Source organism: Hirundo rustica, chromosome 19 (genome assembly GCF_015227805.2).
Source record: "Hirundo rustica isolate bHirRus1 chromosome 19, bHirRus1.pri.v3, whole genome shotgun sequence".
Classification (NCBI taxonomy): domain Eukaryota; kingdom Metazoa; phylum Chordata; class Aves; order Passeriformes; family Hirundinidae; genus Hirundo; species Hirundo rustica.
Genome location: NC_053468.1, coordinates 2421140 through 2443418, shown reverse-complemented (window position 1 = coordinate 2443418; position 22279 = coordinate 2421140). Strand labels below are relative to the sequence as shown.

General features: G+C 43.9%; 3 protein-coding genes across 11 annotated transcripts in view; all 3 read left to right on the top strand.

The window, feature by feature from the left end:
• The window catches only part of MED13 (mediator complex subunit 13), a 53697-nt gene extending 49686 nt beyond the window's left edge, over nt 1-4011 (top strand). For both annotated transcript variants that reach the window (XM_040082305.2, XM_040082303.2), the window contains one exon: nt 523-4011. In XM_040082305.2, coding sequence (XP_039938239.1) covers nt 523-655 — 133 coding nt within the window. In that variant the 3' untranslated portion in view covers nt 656-4011. The remainder of the gene's footprint in view (nt 1-522) is intronic.
• A 952-nt stretch (nt 4012-4963) lies between these two features.
• Nucleotides 4964-20123, top strand: INTS2 (integrator complex subunit 2). Of its 2 annotated transcripts, XM_040082712.2 has the most exons (24): nt 4964-5309; nt 5789-5927; nt 6559-6661; nt 6833-6946; nt 7681-7811; nt 7898-8071; nt 8509-8735; nt 9269-9394; nt 9929-10000; nt 10102-10216; nt 10846-10914; nt 11073-11207; nt 11603-11779; nt 12025-12133; nt 12841-12945; nt 13398-13562; nt 13722-13923; nt 14418-14543; nt 15054-15243; nt 16157-16411; nt 17379-17486; nt 18047-18152; nt 18291-18467; nt 18672-20122. In XM_040082712.2, the coding sequence occupies exons 1-24, from the start codon at nt 5017-5019 to the stop codon at nt 18839-18841; spliced, it is 3588 nt and encodes a 1195-aa protein (XP_039938646.1). In that variant the 5' UTR covers nt 4964-5016; the 3' UTR covers nt 18842-20122. The 2 variants fall into 2 exon arrangements, with proteins under 2 accessions (XP_039938646.1, XP_039938647.1); XM_040082713.2 differs by lacking the exon at nt 11073-11207 and having other exon boundaries at nt 18672-20123.
• Nucleotides 20124-20450: 327 nt separating this feature from the next.
• Nucleotides 20451-22279, top strand: part of BRIP1 (BRCA1 interacting helicase 1) — a 91769-nt gene continuing 89940 nt past the window's right edge. For 3 of the 7 annotated variants that reach the window (XM_040082750.1, XM_040082746.2, XM_058423049.1), the window contains exons 1-2: nt 20480-20593; nt 21759-21886. In XM_040082750.1, coding sequence (XP_039938684.1) covers nt 21794-21886 — 93 coding nt within the window. In that variant the 5' untranslated portion in view covers nt 20480-20593; nt 21759-21793. Of the gene's footprint in view, nt 20594-20629; nt 20887-21200; nt 21239-21758; nt 21887-22279 lie in introns of those variants that run through there. The other 4 variants (XM_040082747.2, XM_040082752.2, XM_040082748.2 and 1 more) reach the window with 4 other exon arrangements.

Genomic DNA, 22279 nt, shown 5'->3' with positions numbered 1-22279 from the left:
CTTAGTGCAGATAAATTGCTGTGCTTTAAGTGATTTTTGCAGAGCAGTGGAATGAAAACCAAACATCTCTCAGCCCTTCTTTAACAATCAGCCTTTGAAAGTGTTTGAGAAACAGTGAATTCCTCAAATTAGAAGAGAGTTTGAGGCTTAGCAGAAATAGTTAAACCAGAATATTGCACAGCAATCTTGTGGAAAATCTGAAGTGCTGAAGGACAGGAGCCCAGACCTATGTAAACATGAGATGCTAATTGAGAAAAACATCAAATTATTTATCCTTTTCTGTTTCTTTTTTATGTGAATCTCTTGGTATGAACTAAGAACAGACAATTACAATGACAGTTTTCCACCAAAAGCAAGCTTAGCTCTGAACTGCTCTAATAATTTGGAAGACATGTTATTTCTGAATGCTGGCAAACCTATTTTATGTTTTTGACGCCAAAGAAGCTGGATTATAGTAAATCAGGGCTGTAAAATCCTGTTGAGAAAACGTGCTGGCCTGACAGAAGGCTGTTTGTTTTTCAGGTTTGTTCTGGAACAGTACAATGCACTCTCCTGGCTAACCTGTGATCCTGCAACCCAGGACAGACGGTCATGTCTCCCAATTCATTTTGTGGTGCTGAATCAGTTGTATAACTTTATCATGAATATGCTGTGATCTTCATCTGAATTTTGCAAGACAAAAATGAGGAAAAGGGATATTTCACTGCAGGACTAAGTTATAATTCTTCTCAGTGCAAGATGTTTGTGATGGGGTATGAATCTTGTTACTTCCAGCAAATATTGTTTTGACTTGTGAGAGGGGCGCCCATCGCCCGGCTGTCTTTGAGTCACTGACTATGGGGGACGCTTCAGGATGATGATCAGAAAGTGTATTATAACATTTTTAGTAGCAAAATTAACCATTTTTCCCCAGCCACAGTATTTGTGAAGAGTAATGAGCCATAGTACCCAGTCATGGTTAATGAATTTTAAAAGCATGGAGATGAGAAGAAACACGAGGAACAATTAAGTTTCAACCTATGGCTTCAGAACATCAAGATGTTCTTGTATTGGATTATAGTACTTAGTATTCAAAAATGCCTGCATCTCTTATTTATTGTAAGTTTTTAAATGTATAAATTGTCTTATATTTCTTAACCTCTTTTATAAAAATTTTCCTAGAAGGTTTATACTGCCTTCTTGCTTTAAAGCAATTGGTCTAAAATATATGTAATCGTCTTAATTAAAAGTTGCAGTAGGTTGCTTTTAGAGTATTATTTTTTTGTAAGGGGCGGGTGGGGACAGTAAATTTGTATTGTCTTGATGTACAGTTTAATGGGGATAGAGGGGTTAATGTCCATACCATTGTGTGTGGGGGATTTACAGCTAAGCTGTAGTTGCAGAGTACATGTACAGTAATGAAGTTCACTGTGTTTATATAAATTGAAAAGGTACCGGGTCTTACAGCATTTTATATCACACCTTTACAGAGTAACAATGGCAATATATAAGTGATATTGTAGGTGGTTTAACTTGTAGTGAGAATAACATGAATAAACTCTTCAACTGAAGTTTGTGTTATGGTTCAGGGCTGTGGCTAGATTCTCAGATCCACTTCCAGGACGCAAGTTTTAATATCACAAGAATATCTCTTGTGCATTGTTGCTCCCTGGATATTCTTGGCACTGTGCTCACTGCGTTGTTTGCTTCCACTTTTGTGATAAAATACGAATCTGAGGCGGAACACAGAAAAAACTCTGACCTTATCCAAAGTCTCCTGCCAGGCTGAAATTTAGCCCAGCTCTAGCCATTTTACAAATGCAAAAATAGTCAATCTTGACTTTAAGATTGGTGTGTGTTTAACTAAAATGTGGTGTATATAGATTCTCAGTGAATTCTGGTATTCAGATTTTATTCCACTAGTAAAAAAAAAAAAAAAAAGCAGCACGAAACCCTGAACATTTTCCTTTTCCATGTATTTTTGGCACTGTGGTGAAGGTCCCAAGTATGAGTGTACGGCCTTCCCCGTATCCCGTTTTCAGGCTCTGGCTGGGGCGTGTGCCAAGGAGGCTTTGCCCTCCCCAAGGAAGGGACTGACAAACCACAAGGCTTCCCTGAATGTCTCCCTCTATCTACAGTCACCATTTTTTCTCAGTAGTTTCCTTCCTTTTTCCTAGCACATGCCAAATGTCTGGTGCTGCTCTAAAATAGCCCCTACGGGTGCTGAAGAGCAGCTGCAGATGCTTTTTCTGGGTTCTTTATCTGACTGCCAGATGAAAAACTGAACTCCTGCAAGCGCTCCTGGGAGCCTGTCACGATAACCCAAGTCCTGGGTCTTAATATTGTCTGTCTCGCCGGTTTAGACCTGTAAAGGAGCAAGTTTTAAGATCCGTTTGTGCACCTGCTGTTAACCCTCTACAAGGAAGGATTTGCTTGCATTTATCAAACTTACTGTGCCCACGAAAACCTCGTTTTGTAAATGCGAAAGGCCTGCCCGAGGTGATTTTTTTTTTTCGTATGAACAGTCTCACTGAATCGTGTACATACAATATTAGCAACTTTTTTGGTTTTGTATAAAGAAGTTGTACAATTGGTGATGAGAATTTTCAGTCATTTCTTCGGAACAACATGAGTGCAATCAGAAGTTAGCATATTTTGATAAATAGTTAAAAACTGGGTCTGTCCATGACTTTATCTCGGTAATGCACCGCAGATTAAACGGCACATTATTGTCTTACACAAGGTTTTTCTCATTTGGTTGGCATTTTTGGAGTGGATAAGTGCTCCTAAAACTGGAATTTTCAAACTGTATGTCCTTTTTTTTTTGAGCTTTGTCGCTACATGGTCATTTCTAAGCCTGGCTCAATTAACCAAGTTCCAAGGGCTGGGTTTTGGTGTGGCTTTGTTTTGTGTTCATTCTGACTTGTATTCCTAAAGGTAAGTGAAACAGCTGCCTGAACGTTGGTGTAACTGTATTGTGTTACCTGGACCAGCCTTCCCTGTGAAACTCCTACTGTGAAAGCTGCCAGTTTCCCACTCCTCCCCTCCATCAAATGCAATTAAAGTAAATTATAATATTATAACCACTATAAAAGATCAGAAGGGCCATTTCTGGAGTGATAGTCACAGCCGGCAATGTACATATCAAACCTGCCAGCACCATGGAGCCAGCTACTCTATTTGGCTTACTTTTTTTGTTAGCTACTTCCATTTAACTATTTTAAGTGCACATAATAGCTGGTTTATAAATAAAATTGTCACAATCCAATAAGTCGAGGTTGTTTAGCAAGTACAAGCTTAAACAGTTGAAAATTTCAGCTACAGCTTTTCAAAATGGCCTTGCAAGTAAATGTTGTTCCTGTCAGTGCTTTAAGTAGCTGTGGAGGTTTATCTCTTCCAATGAAAGAAAGTGAGATCCTTCCAATTAAAACTACACATTTTAACCCAGATATTACTGCATTTAAGCCTTTTAGTCACCCTCGACTCACTACTATTTGAATTAGGTTTCTGAAAACCCAGTTGCTAAAGACCAGCAAGGCCACCAGCTGTACTTGTAACAACCCTCACATTTTAAGAGTAGCTGTAACATTTAGATTCTTTCTAACATTCTCTGAAATAACTAAAGATAAATGGATTTATATTTAAATCCTCAGCTATGTTCTTACTTAGCTGTCAGTTATGGCGCAGATTATTGTATTTCTATATTTACCTCTGATGGTAATTTTAACTTTGTGTGTTGCTATGAAGACTTTCCGATGTCTTTAATCAAGCACTATTTGTTAATACTGTAATATCAACATATTATGTTGCATTATTTTAAAGCTTTCAAGAATAAGAGTAAAACTTTAAAAAAAAAAAAAAGCTATTGCACCATATAATTTGCTGCACAACAGTATGGCACCGCATATCAGTCTGTTGGGATAGTAATGCTGCATCAACCTTGTTTTGATCTGGGTTTCTTTGGAGAATTCATTAATTCATTAATGGAGTGACATTGTACAACGTTACTGTCTTGAAACCTCCAGTTGGGATTGTGGTTTTTTTTGTTTTTTTTTTTTTTTTTTTTTTTTTAAGTAAAGGGCCCAGGACTATGCTTCATACTTAAAGCTGTTTTTTTTTTTTTTTTTAATATTTGTGGGTGTACTTTTTATTTTCAGTGGAGTAAAGCTTAATTTACAGTAAAACTGGATTTGGGACCTACCACAATCCTCAGGGTCACTTTTTCAGGATGCTACTCATTGAGCTTTAGGTTTTTCCGAGTCAACTGGACGCGAGGACCTTGCCGAGCGCTGCCTTGGGGGACACCGCAGCCTGCGGCCTCGTGACTGGACATGGCACGGCTGGACACACCGAGGAGCTGCTCCGACGCCCCGAAGGCACGGCTGCACGCACCGAGGAGCTGCTCCGACACCCCGAAGGCACGGCTGCACACACCGAGGAGCTGCTCCCACACCCCGCTGGCATGGCTGGACGCACTGGGAAGCCATTCCAACACCCCGGCTGGACACACCGAGGAGCTGCTCCATCGCCGCCCCGGCACGGCTGGACAGGTCGGGGAGCCGCTCCCACACGCCTCTGGCACGGCTGGATGTTCCCGGGAGCCTCGCACAGCCGCCGCCGCGTGCCCTCAGCTGAGCCGCCGTCGTATTTATCGTGACAAAACACAGAAACGAAAAAAGAGATCTAAGGAACAAACACTATTTCTGCCGAATGCCATAAACACTGAGTTGTACAAATTGTGATCGAGGAAATGAAGAAAAAAAAAAAAAAAAGGTTTATACTTTTTAAAAAAAAAAAAAAAATTCAAATGGAATAAATTATTCATGAAGCCTTGATTGTGATGTGGGTTTATTGAGGGGGCGGGGAGGGCGGCGCCCCTCAGCCTTTCCCGCCCCTCAGCCTTTCCCGCCTCCCTTTCCGCCCCTCAGCCTTTCCCGCCCCTCGGCCCGCCCGCCGTGACGTCACTTCCCGCTTCCCCCGGTAGTGGCGGCGGCGGCGGGTGGGCGCGGGGGCCGTGAGGGAGGCGCTGCCGCCGCCATGTCCGAGTGCTCGGCGCTGCAGTTCGTCAGCCCCTACGCCTTCGAGGCGATGCAGAAGGTGGACGTGGTGCGCCTGGCCGCTCTGAGCGACCCCGAGCTGCGGCTGCTGCTGCCCTGCCTCGTGCGCATGGCGCTGTGCGCGCCCGCCGACCAGAGCCAGAGCTGGGCGCAGGACAAGAAGCTGATCCTGCGGTTGCTCTCGGGGGTCGAGGCGGTCAACTCCATCGTGGCGCTGCTGTCCGTGGACTTCCACGCGCTGGAGCAGGACGCCAGCAAGGAGCAGCAGCTCCGGTAACGCGGAGATCGGAGATCTGTGGCGGAAGAGCTGTGTGGCTTTTCCAGCTGTTCCGTTTGTAGCAGCTGTTTCAGTGCCGGACGGACCCGGCCACTCGTGTCCCTTGATGATCTGCTAGGAAAGCCCTGGGGCTGAGTTGTGCCTCGTGGGGATCTGTTCCCCCGCCGTGCCCAGCGGAGGGAGTGGGATGGATGCACTGGCGGAGCTGCCCCGGCAGGGAGGGGCTGGGATGGCTCTGGGGGATGAAGGGACAGCTCAGGTGGATGTGCTTTCCTGACTCTGCTGCTGGGGAATAGAAGCACTTGAAATTTTGATAATGTTCTGAATCAGCTTTCCTGTACTGCAATTACAAGAGTCTTTACAGACCTTTGGTGGGATAGAAGAGATCCCTAGAGAACTGCTGCCTTCCTTTAACCAGAAGCCTTTCTGTCTTTGCAGAAACGTTTAATACTTGTTGTTTTGAATTGTGTGCCAGGCACAAGCTGGGAGGTGGCAGTGGAGAAAGCATCTTGGTGTCACAGCTGCAGCACGGGCTGACGCTGGAGTTTGAGCACAGTGACTCTCCTCGGCGGCTCCGGCTGGTGCTGAGCGAGTTACTGGCCATTATGAACAAGGTGAACTTCCCCATAGGTGGATATTTGTGACTTTTAGGTTGCCCTCTGGACTGGCTGACGCACTGGTTCTGTTTCTGGTGCTGCTGGTGGTGTGAGCACTCTTCTCCAATCCTTACCTGCTTTATCAAGATTCAGAGTCTCAGTCTGATTGGACAGTGGCTTGTGCTTAAACTTCGTGACTTCCTAGAGGAAGTCTTTGCTGATGTTACAGAGACTCTGTAATATACTGTACTCAAACATAGTGTGATTTGGTGATCTGTCAGTGCAGAAATAATTTGGAAATGAACTGATGACTTTTCTCCATCCCATTCTCTGCTCCTATTGCAGTGTGCTATTAACCATCATTTCTCTTTCTCCACTTCCTTGCTCACCAAACATTTTATTTTCTTTGTCTAAACTTAGAATGTCAGTAGGCTATTTTTCTTTCTTCTGAAAAGAAGCAATGATACCATCTGTGTTGAAGTATTCCCAGTAGTAAATATTTCTTGTTCTCCAAACTTTTCCTGTTTGTTTTGTATTGATAGCTTTATGTTTTTGGCAGATTTTAATCTATGAACATGCTGAATTTAAAGCAGATTTAGACAAATGGCTTCATAAAACCTGTTGACTGATTATAAATGTTGTCTTGCAGGTGTCAGAATCAAATGGTGAGTTTTTCCTCAAATCTTCTGAGCTCTTCGAGAGTCCTGTTTACCTGGAGGAGGCAGCAGATGTTCTCTGCATTTTGCAAGCAGGTGTGGTGTTTCTCTATTTATGGTATTTTCTGACCTATCACAAACATAAGAAACCAACTTTGGGAGCTGTTGGGACAGAGGTAGGGTTAATCTAAGCTGTGCGGCTCTTGGAAACAGGGTTTTTGATTCCCTGTGAGCCACTGTGACTTTTAACATTCTCTTTCCATCCAGAGCTGCCATCACTGTTGCCAATAGTGGATGTGGCTGAAGCTCTGCTGCACGTTAAGAATGGAGCCTGGTTCCTTTGCCTTCTGGTGGCCAACGTCCCTGACAGCTTCAACGAGGGTGAGTTACTGCTTCTTCTGCAGCTCTTGAAATGATTTCTAGCAGTGTGGTTAATTCTGGGTTAAACCACAAGTTATACGGGTTTGAACTGCTGGATGCTGCCACCCGAGCAGGTCGGTTCCCATGTTTTGCAGCCTGGTGCAGGCCAGGCTCGCTGTGTGTGTCACAGCTGTTCATCTCTGGGTCTCTGTTACAAAGGCTGAGTGGGCAGGGGATGGCTGGGGCTGAGAACCTCCTCTATCCCTGCTTGCAGTTCTTGTCCCTTCCACTGAGACCCCTGACGAGGTGATCACTGTGTGGGGAAGGGCAGATTTGTCACCGAGACACACAAAGCAGCCACACGCAGACAAGAGGTTTCGCAGAGCAGAGGTTTCTCCGTCCAGCTCAAGGCTGAATCCAGGGCGGAGAGAGAGCTCTTTGTTTTATTTCTTGCTTTTTATACATTTGTGGGTCTAGCAGAAGATTGGCTTTTAGAGTTTTCACCTCTCAAGCCAACTGGCCAGACCAGCCGTCAGTTACAATTGTTTTCAGGTTAGAAATATGCAAACAAAGGACGGAGAATGAAAAACTAAGGATTTGTTTATGTTACATCTGTGGGAAAAGTTAGAAAACTGCTCTTAATATCGTGCAGTAACTAAAAATCTGACTCCATTTATGAAAATCCAAAAGGCTATAAAAAACTCAGGAAAACCAGAGTAACACAGATTTCCTCAGAGCTGCTGTTGGATCTTTAGTGTGCAGGGGTTTGATTAAGAACGGCGAGCGGCAGGATGAGGAGAGCGTCGGCGGCCGGCGCAGGACAGAAGCTCTTCGGCACCTGTGCAAGATGAACCCTTCCCAAGCCCTGAGGGTCCGGGGCATGGTGGTGAGTCTGCCGTGAGAATCGTCGCTCAGAACCTTCCTGGGGCTTCAAACCCAGCAAAGATGATTGAGCCCCTGTGTTTTATCCAGGTGGAGGAGTGTCACCTGCCAGGTCTCGGTGTGGCTTTGACCTTGGATCACACCAAGAACGAATCCTCAGATGATGGAGTCAGTGACCTGGTGTGCTTTGTGAGCGGTTTGCTGCTTGGAACAAATGCGAAGGTTCGGACGTGGTTTGGAACTTTCATCCGAAATGGCCAACAGGTGGGAAAATCTTGGTGTATTCTGCTTCTAAAGAAATATTCTTGTAGCTTGCTGTAACTCTTCTGGACGTGTGCTGCAGATTTGTCTGAATGCACATCTTGGAGGAACCTTTAGAAGGCAACCTCCTCTTATGGGGCTCTCAGGTCTATAAATCATATCCCTGAAGGCAGCAGCTATTTGGTTGTTCCCCTGAGAGGTTTTTAGGTATGGAAACCAGGGAATTGTATGTTTGTAATATTTGCTTGATAAATATGTTCATCCTCAGTGTTCACAGTGGGGAGATGCATCTTGTCTTGCTTAGGTGACTTATTCAAGCTTAGAACTGAAAACTATTTTGAAAAAATCACCTTCTTCCTTTGACTGTGGAAACTCTTACATAATCCATTGTTCCATGGGCTGAATTTGACATTGTTCCCATCTTTTAACCTCTTACACAGAGAAAAAGAGATAACATCAGCTCTGTGCTGTGGCAGATGAGGAGGCAGCTGCTGCTGGAGCTCATGGGGATCCTGCCCACGGTGCGCAGCACGCACATTGTGGAGGAGGCAGACGCCGACACGGAGCCCAACGTGTCCGTGTACTCAGGGCTGAAGGAGGAGCACGTGGTGAAGGCCAGCGCCCTGCTGCGGCTCTACTGTGCCCTCATGGGCATTGCTGGCCTCAAGTGAGGAACCTTCTCATGCTCTGGGGTTTTGTTCAGGCCTGCCCATTTCAGCACAGGGCGAGGGCTTTGGGTGCTTCTGTCTTAATGCTGCTGTGTCCTCGAAACTTGTGGCAGGACTCACCAATTTCAGTCCTCTGTTGCTGCAAAATCACTTCTGCAGGCTTGTAAGGAAAACTCTTAAACCCACATGGTTGGAGCAGTGTGTAGAGTTATCAGCTATTTTCTCTTCTAGCAACATGCATTATATGGTTTTGAATTTCTATCCCTTTGCTTTCACTTTTTAGAGAGTACTAATGTAGCATCTTTATGCATTGTTAGTTTTAATTTGTTTGTACTAATAGACAAGGTTATTTCCTGGGGAAGTTTTCTCACTGTTGTCTCTTAACAGAGATTTTTGTCCCTTTAAGTTCAGAGCAAATTACCACCTTGCTAGATTGAATAGCAGGGAAAATTCAATCTTTAACCATTGTGAGAGACTGGAAATGTCTTCCCTGTTAAATCCCCAGCTTTGTTCTGTTCTCTGCCCTGCTCAGGCCCACGGATGAGGAGGCTGAGCAGCTCCTGCAGCTGATGACGAGCCGCCCTCCCGCAACCCCGGCCGGTGTCCGCTTCGTGTCCCTGTCCTTCTGCATGCTCCTGGCCTTCTCCACTCTGGTCAGGTACTCTCAGTACAGGAGGAGCTTTGGAAGATCTGACTCTTTTAGCACCATTAAGGCAATGCCCTTCCCAGAGCTGCACAGGTTTTTTCCCCCCGATTCTTTATAAAATTTCCATATATCGATGGAAGGGATTTGTTGCACTCTGTGGTGGGTGAATGGATATTTCACTCTTGTTTTCTAGCAAGTCCTTAGACTCATGGCCTTGGCATGAGTGGTTTTTTGAAGACTGAAGTAGTCCTGACTGGTTCACTTTTCCGTGGAACAAGTTCACAGCTAAATTCCTTAGTGGGAAAGCAGTGCAGATAATTCAGGGGTGTAGCTCTCTGTTGGGTGCATTCCAAAAAGGAAGTTGCCTGACAGTTGCACTGACCTTTGTGCCAAATAGCACCACTTATCAGCAGTTGGATGCTAAAGTGAAAGTGACAGGAAGTCTCCTGGTGTAAGATTCCTCAAATACTGCCTTTTCTGCAAGTGGTAGTAAGAGTAGCACCAGATTTCTGGGCAAAGGATCTATTATGGATTTTCTCTGTGCAGCACCCCAGAGCAGGAGCAGCTCATGGTGATGTGGCTCAGTTGGATGATAAAGGAAGAAGCCTACTTTGAAAGGTGAGAGCAGGCTGGATTTCTTTTTGTGATTCCAGTAATCTCACATTTATTTGTGTCCTATTTGCTTACATCCTGTATTTCTTCCTCTTTGTTCTCATCAGCATTTCTGGTGTGTCTGCTTCCTTTGGAGAGATGCTCCTCTTGGTAGCCATGTATTTCCACAGCAACCAGCTCAGTGCCATCATTGATTTGGTCTGCTCCACCTTGGGAATGAAGGTAAATCCTAAGCTCTTTCTAGCCTGTACATTTGTCTGTTAAAATCCTCTTTGTTACTGGGTTTTGGTACTTCAGTATTTAGTTTACTTTTGATATAAAGAACTTTGGTTTTGCTGAAAAATGAGCAGTAATTCCTCTGGAAGAACATTAAAATGTGCATAGTTCTTGATACAGAGGAACGTGATAATAAAAGTATCTTCAAAAAGTGCTGCCCTGTTGAAATGATTATTTCCAAGAAATGAACTTTTTAGAAGACTGAAGTAGTTTCCAAATTGCGCTGCAAAGTTTTTATTTTAAATAGTTAAAAGAAATATCTATATATGTAAAAATTAATTTCAGTGAATTGCCGAAGGAGATTTGCCAAGAATTCACTCTTGTGAAACAGTGTCTCACCAGATGTAAAAGCTGGGGAGGGACTTTTCAGGACAAGGAAGACATGGGGTGATGAACTTGTGACATTGGAAAATATTTCTGTTTGACATTTGATACAGATGTGAATTAACTGCGATACCAGGAAAACAGACAAGTTTTAAAAGGCTAAAACTTATCAGTTTATAAAATAAATTTGCAGTCCTTACTTATAAGAAAGATAGAACTTGCAATTCTAAGTACCTTCTTCTGGATTTCAGATTGTTATTAAGCCCAGCTCGCTCAGCAGAATGAAGACAATCTTCACACAGGAGATTTTCACTGAGCAGGTATTTTCAGCCTAGGGATTTTTTTTTTTTCCCCCCTTTGCCCTTTCCTTTCCCTTTGTATTCCCCAGAAATGAGGAGATGCCAGTCAGGGCTGTGCTGTGTGACTTTTATACCTTGTGCTGAGTGGTGTTTTTGTGTCCATTGTCTTTTCTCTTCAGGTGGTTACAGCCCACGCTGTCCGTGTGCCTGTGACAGGCAACCTCAGTGCCAACATCACTGGCTTTTTACCTATTCACTGCATTTACCAGCTCTTAAAGAGTCGTTCCTTCACCAAGCACAAAGTATCCATCAAAGTAAACCTTTGTTTTACTTCTGTTCACAATTCTGAATGCTGATGAGGTCGACTTACGGGAGCAGAATTCGTGATGAATCTTGTACCTTCCTACCGTGTAATTAAGGAATGACCTGTGTTTTAAGATAGGGTGCTCATTTTTAGCTCTGCAATCCAGAGACCACGGCTTAAAGAAGTTAAAAATAAATAAATCTCTCTCCCCCAGCTGTGCTTAATTAGTTAGAATGATTTTCCAGCCAGGACAAGTTGTATGTGTGAATCAGGGCCCAGGATACAGAGTTTATGACCAATTCAGAAGTGGTGTTACACTGTCCAAAGTGAAAGCCTCGTTTATTCAAAGGGGTTGTACTGGCAGACCGAGCCCAGCTGCTGGAGTCACGGGCTGTTCTCTTGTAGGACTGGATCTATCGGCAGCTCTGTGAAACCACCACCCCGCTGCACCCTCAGCTGCTTCCCCTCATTGATGTCTACATTAACTCCATCCTCACTCCTGCATCTAAATCCAACCCAGAGGCCACCAACCAGCCTGTCACAGAGCAGGAGATCCTGAATGTTTTCCAAGGACTCTCTGGGGTAATCATCTTGTTTGGATCTTTTTTTGTACTTTATGTGGACGTGGTTCAGGGTTTTGTATTTGTGTTAGGCTGCTTCACTTTTTGTTTTCACTGCCTGTAAACTCCCTCCTGCTACAGTGACAGTCATGTGTTTTGAAGCGAATCTTGGTACTCAGATATTCATCATATTTTTGGGTAAATCCAAATTTTTCTTCCCAAGAATCAGGAATGCAAGCTGAGCTTTGTGTGTGGTTTTATGTGCAGGGAGAAAACACTCGTCCCACCCAACGCTTCAGCATCACCACACAGCTGCTCGTCCTCTACTACGTCCTGTCCTATGAAGAGGCACTGCTGGCCAACACAAAGATTCTAGGTAAATGAGGGAGCATTGGAGGGGAAACAGATGAACTGAAAATTAGGTGCAAAGAGGGGAAAAATTCATGCTGCTGTCAGATTTAAGCACAGCATAAAACTTTTAGAAGTTTGGATTAAGTGAAACATTGCTGTAGAGATTCAGGACATAAAGTTCCTGCTAAAACTCTGGAGTGGAGTCATTTGTTTTACTGATTAGAAGAGGTCCAAGTTACGAGAAATGTTTAGGAGCATCAAAGGAATGCAATAACAATTAACAAAGACTTCATAATTATTTGAGATCTTCATTTATTCACGTGTCATCAAACGTGCACACACTTTTCTTTGAGTTGGCAATTTTATACTTGGTAATACTTAATGATCCCGTTTTTACCTTTGATGTGGAGACTTTAAATCATTACTAAAAGACTGCTGTGTACTTTATTGACAGAATTACGTTTCAGTGAGCACTGAATGTTGATATCTGGTGTGTAGTTTCACCAGCCCTTTCTAAGGTCCAAAACTTCCAGCACTCGCAGGTTTATTTTCTTCAAATATTCAAGGAAGCCTGAAATACTATAAAATCAATTACAGTGATTTGATATTTTCTCTATTTTACCTGGATAATATAGAGACAAGTGCTTTGCATTTTCTTTATTGATCCAGTTGGGGAAATATTTGTTTTTCGCTGTGACTTCTGTGTGTGATTTCTCGTCCTGTTCCCTGTAGCTGCAATGCAGAGAAAACCCAAGTCCTACTCCTCAGCACTGATGGATCAGATTCCAATCAAGTACCTCATCCGGCAGGCACAGGGGCTGCAGCAGGAACTGGGAGGTAAAAACGTGTCTGAAGGTCTAAAGTGCATGAAAAGGAAGGCTGAGTGTTCTCAGCTCAGTGGCTGTTGGTTTTTTCATAGTTTGATTTCCTTTTTCTTGCTTTTACAATCTGTCAGGAGTAGCTACTGGGGTTGCAGAGATGTTGGAAGGGTCACAGTGCAAGTGTGAGGAAAGCAGTTCCTTTTAGAGTAGGTTTCACCTCCCTAGGGCAGGTTTTAGGGTAGGAATTATCTGAGAATGTTGAACATTCCAGGCTGAGTTTGGGAGTTCCTTTCCAAAGGGTAACTTTTCCTCTCTGTTGGGAGTTGGAGTATCAGGCTGTGATCGTGCACCTGACTGAGCTGCTGGGCAGTGATTCCATCCAGGGGTTGAAATGAAAGGCACAGATGTGTTCAGGTGACAGATGCAGCTGCTCAGATCTGACCTGTGAATGTCTCTGCTGTCCCCAAGGCTTGCACTCTGCCCTGCTGAGGCTCCTGGCCACCAACTACCCTCACCTGTGCATCGTGGACGACTGGATCTGTGAGGAGCACATCACCGGCACCGACGCCCTGCTCAGGAGGATGCTCCTCACCAACATGGCCAAGAACCACTCTCCCAAACAGCTCCAAGAAGGTAAAGAACTTCATTCCGAGTCAATTCTTCCCAACTAGATTGGAATACAGTAGATTTTGGAAGTGTGTGGTTGTACTGCATTTGTATAACCAAAATGCTTCAATGCACCAAATGTCAGAAGTCCAGTTTTAGCAAGATCCTGCTGTTTCTGTTTTACAGCCTTTTCCATGCTGCCTGGAAATCACACCCAGCTGATGCAGATCCTGGAACATTTGACCCTTCTCTCAGCTGGAGAATTGATCCCCTATGCAGAGGTGTTGACCTCAAACATGAATCTCCTGCTGGAAGCTGGAGTCCCACGGGGGATTCTGCAGGCTGTCAATAAACTCTGGATGGTTCTGAACACTGTCATGCCCAGAAGGTATCAAGGCTCAAAATACTGTTTGGTTTCTTGGTGCACATAGGTGGGAGGCCACTTTTTCTTTTAAAAATAATAACACAATGCCTTTATCTGGGAGATTGGGAGGCTGTGATTCAATAGAGTGTGTTGGAGCTGCATTTTGTTGACATTTTGAACCTTTGCATTTTAAAAGGAAGATAGTTCTTGTTCTCAGGGGAAAAGAAGTCTTCAGTTTAAAATACAGGAGTATGGTTTTATAGTGTCCATTGTTTGTGATGAATTACTGGTGGAACAGGAACTCACTTCAGTAGGAAGATGCCTTTTTTTAATGCAGTGAAAACTGCTCTAAGTCCAGGGAGTGTAAGTTAACTGCACCTTGGTTAACTTCAAGGGCTGCAAATGGGATTTTTGCTACTTGATAGGCCTAGAAAAATAGGGCTGAGTGACCAGATGTTTAGGGAACCCCTTTTCTTATACAAAGTTTCTATTAAATCATAAAAATGTTCTCATTTTAGGTTGTGGGTGATGACTGTTAATGCCCTGCAGCCTTCAGCAAAAATAGTGCGACAGCAGAAATACACGCAGAACGATCTGATGATTGATCCCCTGATTGTACTGAGGTGTGATCAGAGAGTTCACAGGTGAGTGTCTGTGCTGCTGCATGGTGAGTGCTTGACATAAAGGTGTCCAACAGAAAACTTCTGAAAGCTTCCAGCACTTCAAAACATCTTTTCAGACTAATCACAGGAGCTTGGCTCGACCTGAGGACTGTGGAGCTGGGCCTGCTGTTCCAGCATTTTATCCTGTGCAGCTGTGTTTTCAAACCTTTGGGTTTTACACATGGCTCATCCATTTTGGATTTGGGTAGACAGACTTTGCAGCGTGTTGGAAATGGTGCTGGTGGATGAGGTTTAGCTGTAACATCCTTCCAGCCCCTGTGCCTGTAGTTTATTCCATCCTTTTGGGCAAGTTTCTGCCAGTGGGTGCTGCTGATGGATGTGATAGAGGCAGATTTGCTTCCTTTCCCCAGGGAGTCTTTGCAGTGATGTCAGTGACGCCAGAGGAGGAGCTGTGGTGCTACAGCCCTTGGGAGTGCTTTTAGTTTGTTCACGTTACTGAAATGTCTTTGTTTTACTGTGTTCCCATCTCAGGAGTCCTCCTCTGATGGATATCATTTTGCACATGTTGAATGGATATCTTCTTGCTTCCAAAGCTTATCTTAATGCTCACCTGAAGGAGACAGCAGAGCAGGACATTAGGCCATCCCAAAACAATGCAATGGGTCCAGAGGCCCCAGAAGTTACAAGGGAAGAGTTAAAAAATGCTTTGCTCGCTGCTCAGGTAAGAGGGAAGAAATGGATATTCCACGATGTGAGGAAAAACAGTGGTGAAAGAGAAATGCAGAAACAGGAAATTAAAAAATGAGGCCTTTTAAATTCTATTTTTTTTACCAACTTGGAAAAGAAAGCTGCCTCTGTATTCAGATGGTTAAATATTTTCTTTTTGCTTGTCTGAAGCATTGTGCTGATTTACTGCCTTGATAGTGGTTCTGTCAGAACAGAAGAGTTCTGCTCGCCAGCCCTTTTGCCTTGATGCTTGTGTGATGCAGAAGCTGTTTGTGGCTGGATTTGGAGCAGCAAAACATCAATAAGTGTGACAGACCCATAGCTGATCATCTGAAAGACGTTTCAGAGAAGCAGCCAGCACTGGGAAGTGGGAGGCTGAAGGATGGTTCACTTCCTCAGCTTGACATTATGGAAATTCTTGAGTAATCCTGTTCCACAGATATCTCTTCATCCCTCTGTCAGGAAAAATGTCACATTGGGAGTTCCTATTATGATACGATTTTTGAGTTAATAAGAAGTTTTATATTTAAATGACCAGGGTGATGTATATTGTGAATTACATGGCCCTGTGCGTATTTTGTCTGCTCTGGGTGCTTTAAGGGACCACTGGATGTTTATTTTGAAGCAATATGAGATTCCACTGAATTCACTCCTTTCATCTGTGATCATGATATTTTGTTAGATTTAACCTTTTTTTTTCTTTACATCTTGATTGAGTCAAACTGTTGAGGTTTTTAAAATATTCTACAGGATTTGTGATTCTTGAGCTGAGTCGTTTCCATTCTGTACTTAAAAAACCCATAGGTAGAAATCCTAATGACATAACAATCTTCCATTTCTTATTTTGTACTTGATCTGTTTTATTTCACTGGGGGTTTTTAAGCATCTTGTGTGGCTTTTCTCCCCAGGACAGTGCTGCTGTGCAGATCCTTCTGGAGATCTGCTTGCCTACGGAAGAGGAGAAGGGCCAGAGCAGCGCTGCTCAGGATTTCCTGAGGGATGTGCAGAGCCCCCCGAGCCCGCAGGGAGCTGAGGCAGAGGAGGAGGAGGAGGAGGAGCAGAGTTTGCTGTGCAACCTGCGGGAGGTGCAGTGCCTCATCTGCTGCCTGCTGCACCAGATGTACATCGCCGACCCCAACATCGTCAAACTCGTGCATTTCCAGGTGTGCTTGGCGCCGCTGGAGCTCTGCTCAGCTTTGGCAGGGTGGCAGAGACTCAGGGGCTGCTCAGTCTTCCTCAGAAGTGCTAACAACCCACTTTCCTCCCTCCTGCCTCCCCCAGTTTGCAGAGCTCACACTTCCTCCCTATTTCAGTGCTTGCTCTCTTGGCTGTAGTGAGCACCCAAACTCTGCCTGTTCCTCGTCACTGAACCCCTCCTTTGTGCCTCTGCCCTTCTCTGTTTGGCCATCTAGGCCAAGGAAAACTGCCCTAATCATCTTGTAATTACTTGTTCCACATCTTTTGTGGGTTACTTTTCTTTGGCCGTGTTTTGAAATTATTATCCCCATTATCCAAAATTAATTTGGCTTCAAACATAAACATCTCCTTATCTTTCCTTTTTGTCAGGGCACAGTTTATCTCTTTAGAGTGGAAGGAGAAAGGTTGGCCCTGCAAAAGCAGCTGAGCACCTTCAGAAAAAAAAGAAGAGGGGAAAGATCAGCAATTTTTAAAATATAAATGTGTTTTTAATGCATATTAAATTGCTCCCTGCCAGATGGCAGACTCTTTACAAGGAGTTAATTTGCCTTGACCTGGAACTGATTAAGTGATAAAAAAGTCATTATGGGGCAGTTGTGAAATGAGCAAGTTGGAGCTGATGGTGAAATTTGGAACACAGGAAAGACCCAGAAGGGAAAGGTCACTGCAGTCTGCTTTCCTTTGGCGAGTGAAAGGGGAGCTTCCATGCAAATAAAACATTAAATACTGAGGATAAAGAACTGATTCAGACCCTGGGTTTGTACCCAGCCTGCCTCCTGCAGGCCTGCTGCAAGCTCTGAACAAAAGGGAGTTCCAAATACATTCATTTTGAAACAAAGCATTAACACAGGCGTAACTTAAAAGCTTAGTTGGAGCAGAATTTTTAAAACACACCTGTGACACGTTGACACATCTATTTTCTTAATCGCACAGGGTTATCCGTGTGAACTTCTGGCACTGACAGTGGCTGGGATCCCGTCCATGCACATCTGTCTGGATTTCATTCCTGAGCTCATTGCCCAGCCTGAACTGGAAAAGCAGGTACTGTGCATTCACCTGGCTGCAGAATCACTGTGGGTATTTAACCTGATGAAATATTGGCTGAGCCACTAAAAACCTCCTGTTCTGACTTGCCTGGGATATTCAGGTAATATTTGTAGCACTTTTACCTTAAATTAAAGGCATTGAAGGCAGCTGGAGTTTGTTGGACTAAAGATTTCTATATCAAACCAACTTTGTAGTTCTTATTTAATTCTTTCTAGTATTAAGTTACTGCTGATAACTAAGGTTAAAACTAGAATATATCAGCCCCAAATATCTCCTGCAAGGGTTGTGTTGCACGTTGTGTGTTGCTTTACTGCTCATCATTCATTTTGGAGGGGGGGATTTTGGAACACTTTGATTTATGTTAAATATGTGTGGGTTACTTTTCTTAATACCACGAGAAAAATAATCATAATAACTATTGTTAAACCTTCCTTGGCTTCAGTTTCCTTCATGGTAAAACAGAGAATATTTACTTACTGTTAGGTTTGGTGAAGAGCTTTGGCCAGAAGTTGTAGAACATCCTGTAATTTCATTGCTTTTCTCTCCTTTGGCAGATCTTTGCCATCCAGTTGCTGTCCTACCTGTGTATCCAGTACGCCCTGCCCAAATCCCTCAGCGTGGCTCGTTTGGCCATCAACGTGATGGGGACCCTGCTCACAGGTACCAGAGCTGCCTGCTCTGGGAGCCAGGGTGCTTCCTCTAGGCTGAATGCAGTTTTGTCTGTCTAATTGCTACTGTAAAAGTAACAGCGGTTCTTGATTGGATTTTCTAATCATTTCTTTTCACATCTCTTGGCAGTTCTGACCCAGTCCAAGCGTTACACGTTTTTCATGCCCACCCTGCCTTGCCTGGTGTCCTTCTGCCAAGCCTTTCCTCCCCTGTACGAGGACATCATGTCCCTGCTGATCCAAATTGGACAAGTTTGTGCCTCTGACGTTGCTACGCAGACACGAGACTTCGACCCCATCATCACCCGTAAGTCGAGGGCCTCAGAAAGCCCCCCAAAGGGTCAGGCACAGAAAAACGAGACAGAAATGTTGTGGTGTCTCTGTGAAATCACCCTGGGATGGTGCTGGCTCAGCTTTTCGATCTCCTAGCATCCCTATTTGTGTTGTGGCAGGAAAATAACAGTTCTCAATACTTCACTGAGGTGTACTTTGCTTCTGCTTCCTCTCCTAGGTCTCCAGCAGCTGAAGGAGAAGCCACACGATTTCTCAGGGCTCTGTCAAGATTCCTCCAGCAAAAGCTGTTCCAGGGACACTGCAAGCCTGGACCCCGATGTTCAGCTGTGCCAGTGTGTGGAGAACACCATCATTGAAATAATTAACATGAGTGTCAGTGGGATTTAGGAAAAAACTTCAGGGAACTTGTCCTGCAGCTTTTCCCTCTCTTTATGGTGCCTAAATTTGGAAAAAAAGCTGTGAAAGTGGACTGAGGAGCTGGAGCAAAAGTGCACATTTTTCATTCATTGATTCGGTCGTGGCTGAGAAGAAAATCCCAACAGGATTTGGTTGCTTCCAGTGAAAGCTTCTGATGGGATCAGTAAATAATTTCCAGGGAGCCAGTGATTTTCAGGCTTGCTCAGCTCCTGAAGTGACGCAGCAACACGCCTGGAAGGGTTTTATAACACCAAAAAGTGAATATTTATTTTGTTGGGCAAACAGCAAAATGGTGAGTGAGAAAAATTTGAGATTGAAGTGCTTTGCTTGAGGTAAATGAGCTGCTGTTCCAGAGCCTTGCAGAGCAAGTTGGAATAAAGTACTCCAAGGAATACTTGAAAAAGGGGTGTCAAAAACTCACACTGAGTTCTAAGAAAATGAGAGAATTTATCTGTGTGTCAAACCATTGGTCAAAGCTTCAGTTCATAAGATCAGGAATTTAAAAATCAACCAGCCTTCACTGAGAGCTTGAAATTGGTCTAAAAGTTTCTTAAAAAAAAATCAGTACTGATAGTAAAAATGAGCCACATGAATGGGATTTTTAGAGAATACAGCTCAGAGGGTTTTGTGTTTTTTAACTTTAAAAAAAGAAGAGGTGAAAAAGACTTGAAGAAATGAGTGCAGAGGCATCTTGAGCTGTCCACCAGGGTAAGATTAAATAAAGAAATGGATGCTGAGGGTGACTGTGCAGGGGGATAAGGAGAGGAGGGACAGGTTTCAGCCATGCCAAAGCAATTCCAAGGCCAAATCCTTTCTGCTCCATCATGGAGATGGTTGTTCTTTTGTGTAGGAGGATGGAATTCCCACATTTCCGTGTGGGAAACCCCCGTGGGTTTGTGTTCCAGGATTCCTGCTGTAACACCCCCGTCACCATCTGCCTACCCAGGGTATTTTTGTCATCTTCATGTAAATTATGTAAATAATCTAAATGTATGTATTTTATTTCCTCCTCAGTTCCAAGTGTAATTTTATATGCTGTAGTGGTATTTAAATAAAAAAAAAATCCCACAAACCGACAACAGTCTGACTGAAGTTCAAAGGGAGTTGCCTGTTTTGCTTTTAAGTTTTCCAAGTTCATCCCAAATTTCACCTGAGGCAAACACCTGAGGGCACAGACACCTGACAAGAACAGGAGTAGTGAAAAGACACTGGCTTCCCAAATCTATTAATTTTCCGTGGTGTTTTCTGTGCACTCCGCTTAAAACAAGCATGATAATAATAATGATGATGCTAATGATATGATAATAAAAATGATGGTAATGATACCTAATAATGACATGTAATGCTTACAAACTATTACAAATCATAATAAATATGAAACCCAAATAATGTAACAATATATTATTAACGATGATATAGGCCCATTACAAGTATTTTACTAAAGGCTCGGTTGCCTAGCAACGCGTGCAACCCGGAAGCCAACGAGGCGCCCTGTGATTGGCTGTCGGCGCGCAGAGATGAAGGCGGGAGCGTCCCAGTGTGCACTTTGCTGATTGGCGGCGCGCGGCCCTTTCCTGTCAGCTGATTGGCTGGGGCGGAGGCGGGAAGGACGGAGGGCGCTGAGGGGCCGCGGGGCCGCAGGTGCGGGGCCGTGAGGGGCGCGGGGGGAGCGGCTGCCGGTGTCTCCGCCTCGCCGAGCACAGAAAGGAAGCGAACCCCCAGGTGCTGCTTCTGGGCTGGGCTGGGGCGGCCCCACTGCTTCCTGAGCGCCGCCTGCCCTCGGGAGGCAAAGCAGCTCTGCCCGGGTCGAGATGTCGCTGTGGGGAGCGCCCGGTGCGCTTCTGGTGGTTCTGGTCACACCACGAAGGGTCTCTGCGGTGTCCCCGGCCCTCCCTTCTCCTCAGGGGCAAACTTAGTTCGGAATTGTGCTCGTTTAAGCGAGTCCTCCTCCCAGAATGGGCTGGGGATAAGCCTTGGAGCGAGGTGGCCTTTCCTTTTGGAATGAGGGGTTGGATGTAAGCTCGTGTCAGCGATCTCCTTTTGCTAGAATTGCTTTTTCCTATTGGTGAGCTCGATGGTGAAGCTGAATCGTGCCATGTGGTGGTGCTTTTTTTGATAGATATGTTTAATTATTAAAAGTCAGATGAGGTCACAAGTCAGTGAGTTAATTTATCCTAGGGAATCTGCCGGTTTAAAGTTGCTGCCTTACTTTGTCAGTGTTGAAAAACTACGAGAAAAAAGCCCCTGTGATGTTCAAAAATATTGTCTCTTAAAGCCATTTATGCCTCTTCAATATTTTTAGTTCAATAATTTAATCTTTTTAACGCAGGGAAATTGTCTGGCTTTTATTATCCAGAGATATTCAAGGTAATAATCACAGAATAGTAAAGTGACTAATTCCTGTATTATTTGTGGAAGAAAGATGTTTTAAAACATTTCATTTTTAAAGTCACTGTCCAGTTTTATCTTTCATTGTTATAAAATGTACAAGCTGCTGTATGTTTGTCGTTTATGATGTCTTGCAGTACAAACTGATGGAGCTCTACAGTTAAAAAACTGGCTGGTTTTAATTACTTAATATTCTAAAATGCTTTTCCTGCGTGGATTTGGGTTCTATCTCCAGTTTGAGTAATGGAACCTGAACTGGTGTGTGCAGCTCACGGTGTTTTTATTTAAATTGCTGATGTTACTCTTTAGCTGGTGGCGACTTGCTTTTAATGAGGACGAAGTCTGAAATGCCTATGTGTGGGATAAATTCCTGTATTCCGGTTCTGTTAATCGCCTGAGCTGTTACCACGTTAACAGCTTCTCGTCTTTACTTGGTGCTGCGTTTGTTTCAGGCTTTGTTTGTTAGCATTGAGTTCCTAACTCTGTATTTTAATTGCAGTTCTGAACCTGAAGTGAACGGGAGAAAAACTGGCAATGCCTTCTGGTGGGGCGGAGTATACAATTGGGGGGGTGAAGATCCTCTTCCCCTGCAAGGCTTACCCCTCCCAGCTCGCTATGATGAATGCTGTGAGTAGAATTTATACTGGCATTGGCCAGACCAGGAGCTTGTGTGTTCCAATATTTGCAATTCCAAAATCTCTGTCAGCATTTAGAAGAAAGCTGATGGATTAAATTCAGAGAGTTTCAGCTGTAACCACTCAGTGTTCTCTGTGCTGTGCAATATCTGCACCGTGATTAGGGGATGGTGAGGTACATTTTGGATTTGGGAGTGTTTATGCCAAGAAAAAAGTTCCATGTGGTTATTTATCTAGGTATGCTGTAATAACAGCTGTATACAAATGTTCAAGTTTTTAGGGGGGGGAATGTTTTAATAAAGCACATTGCTTAAACAGAATAATTATGTATAGTAATATTTGAGTAAGCTTTCATTTTTTTGGAGGACTTTTCAAAATGAATTAT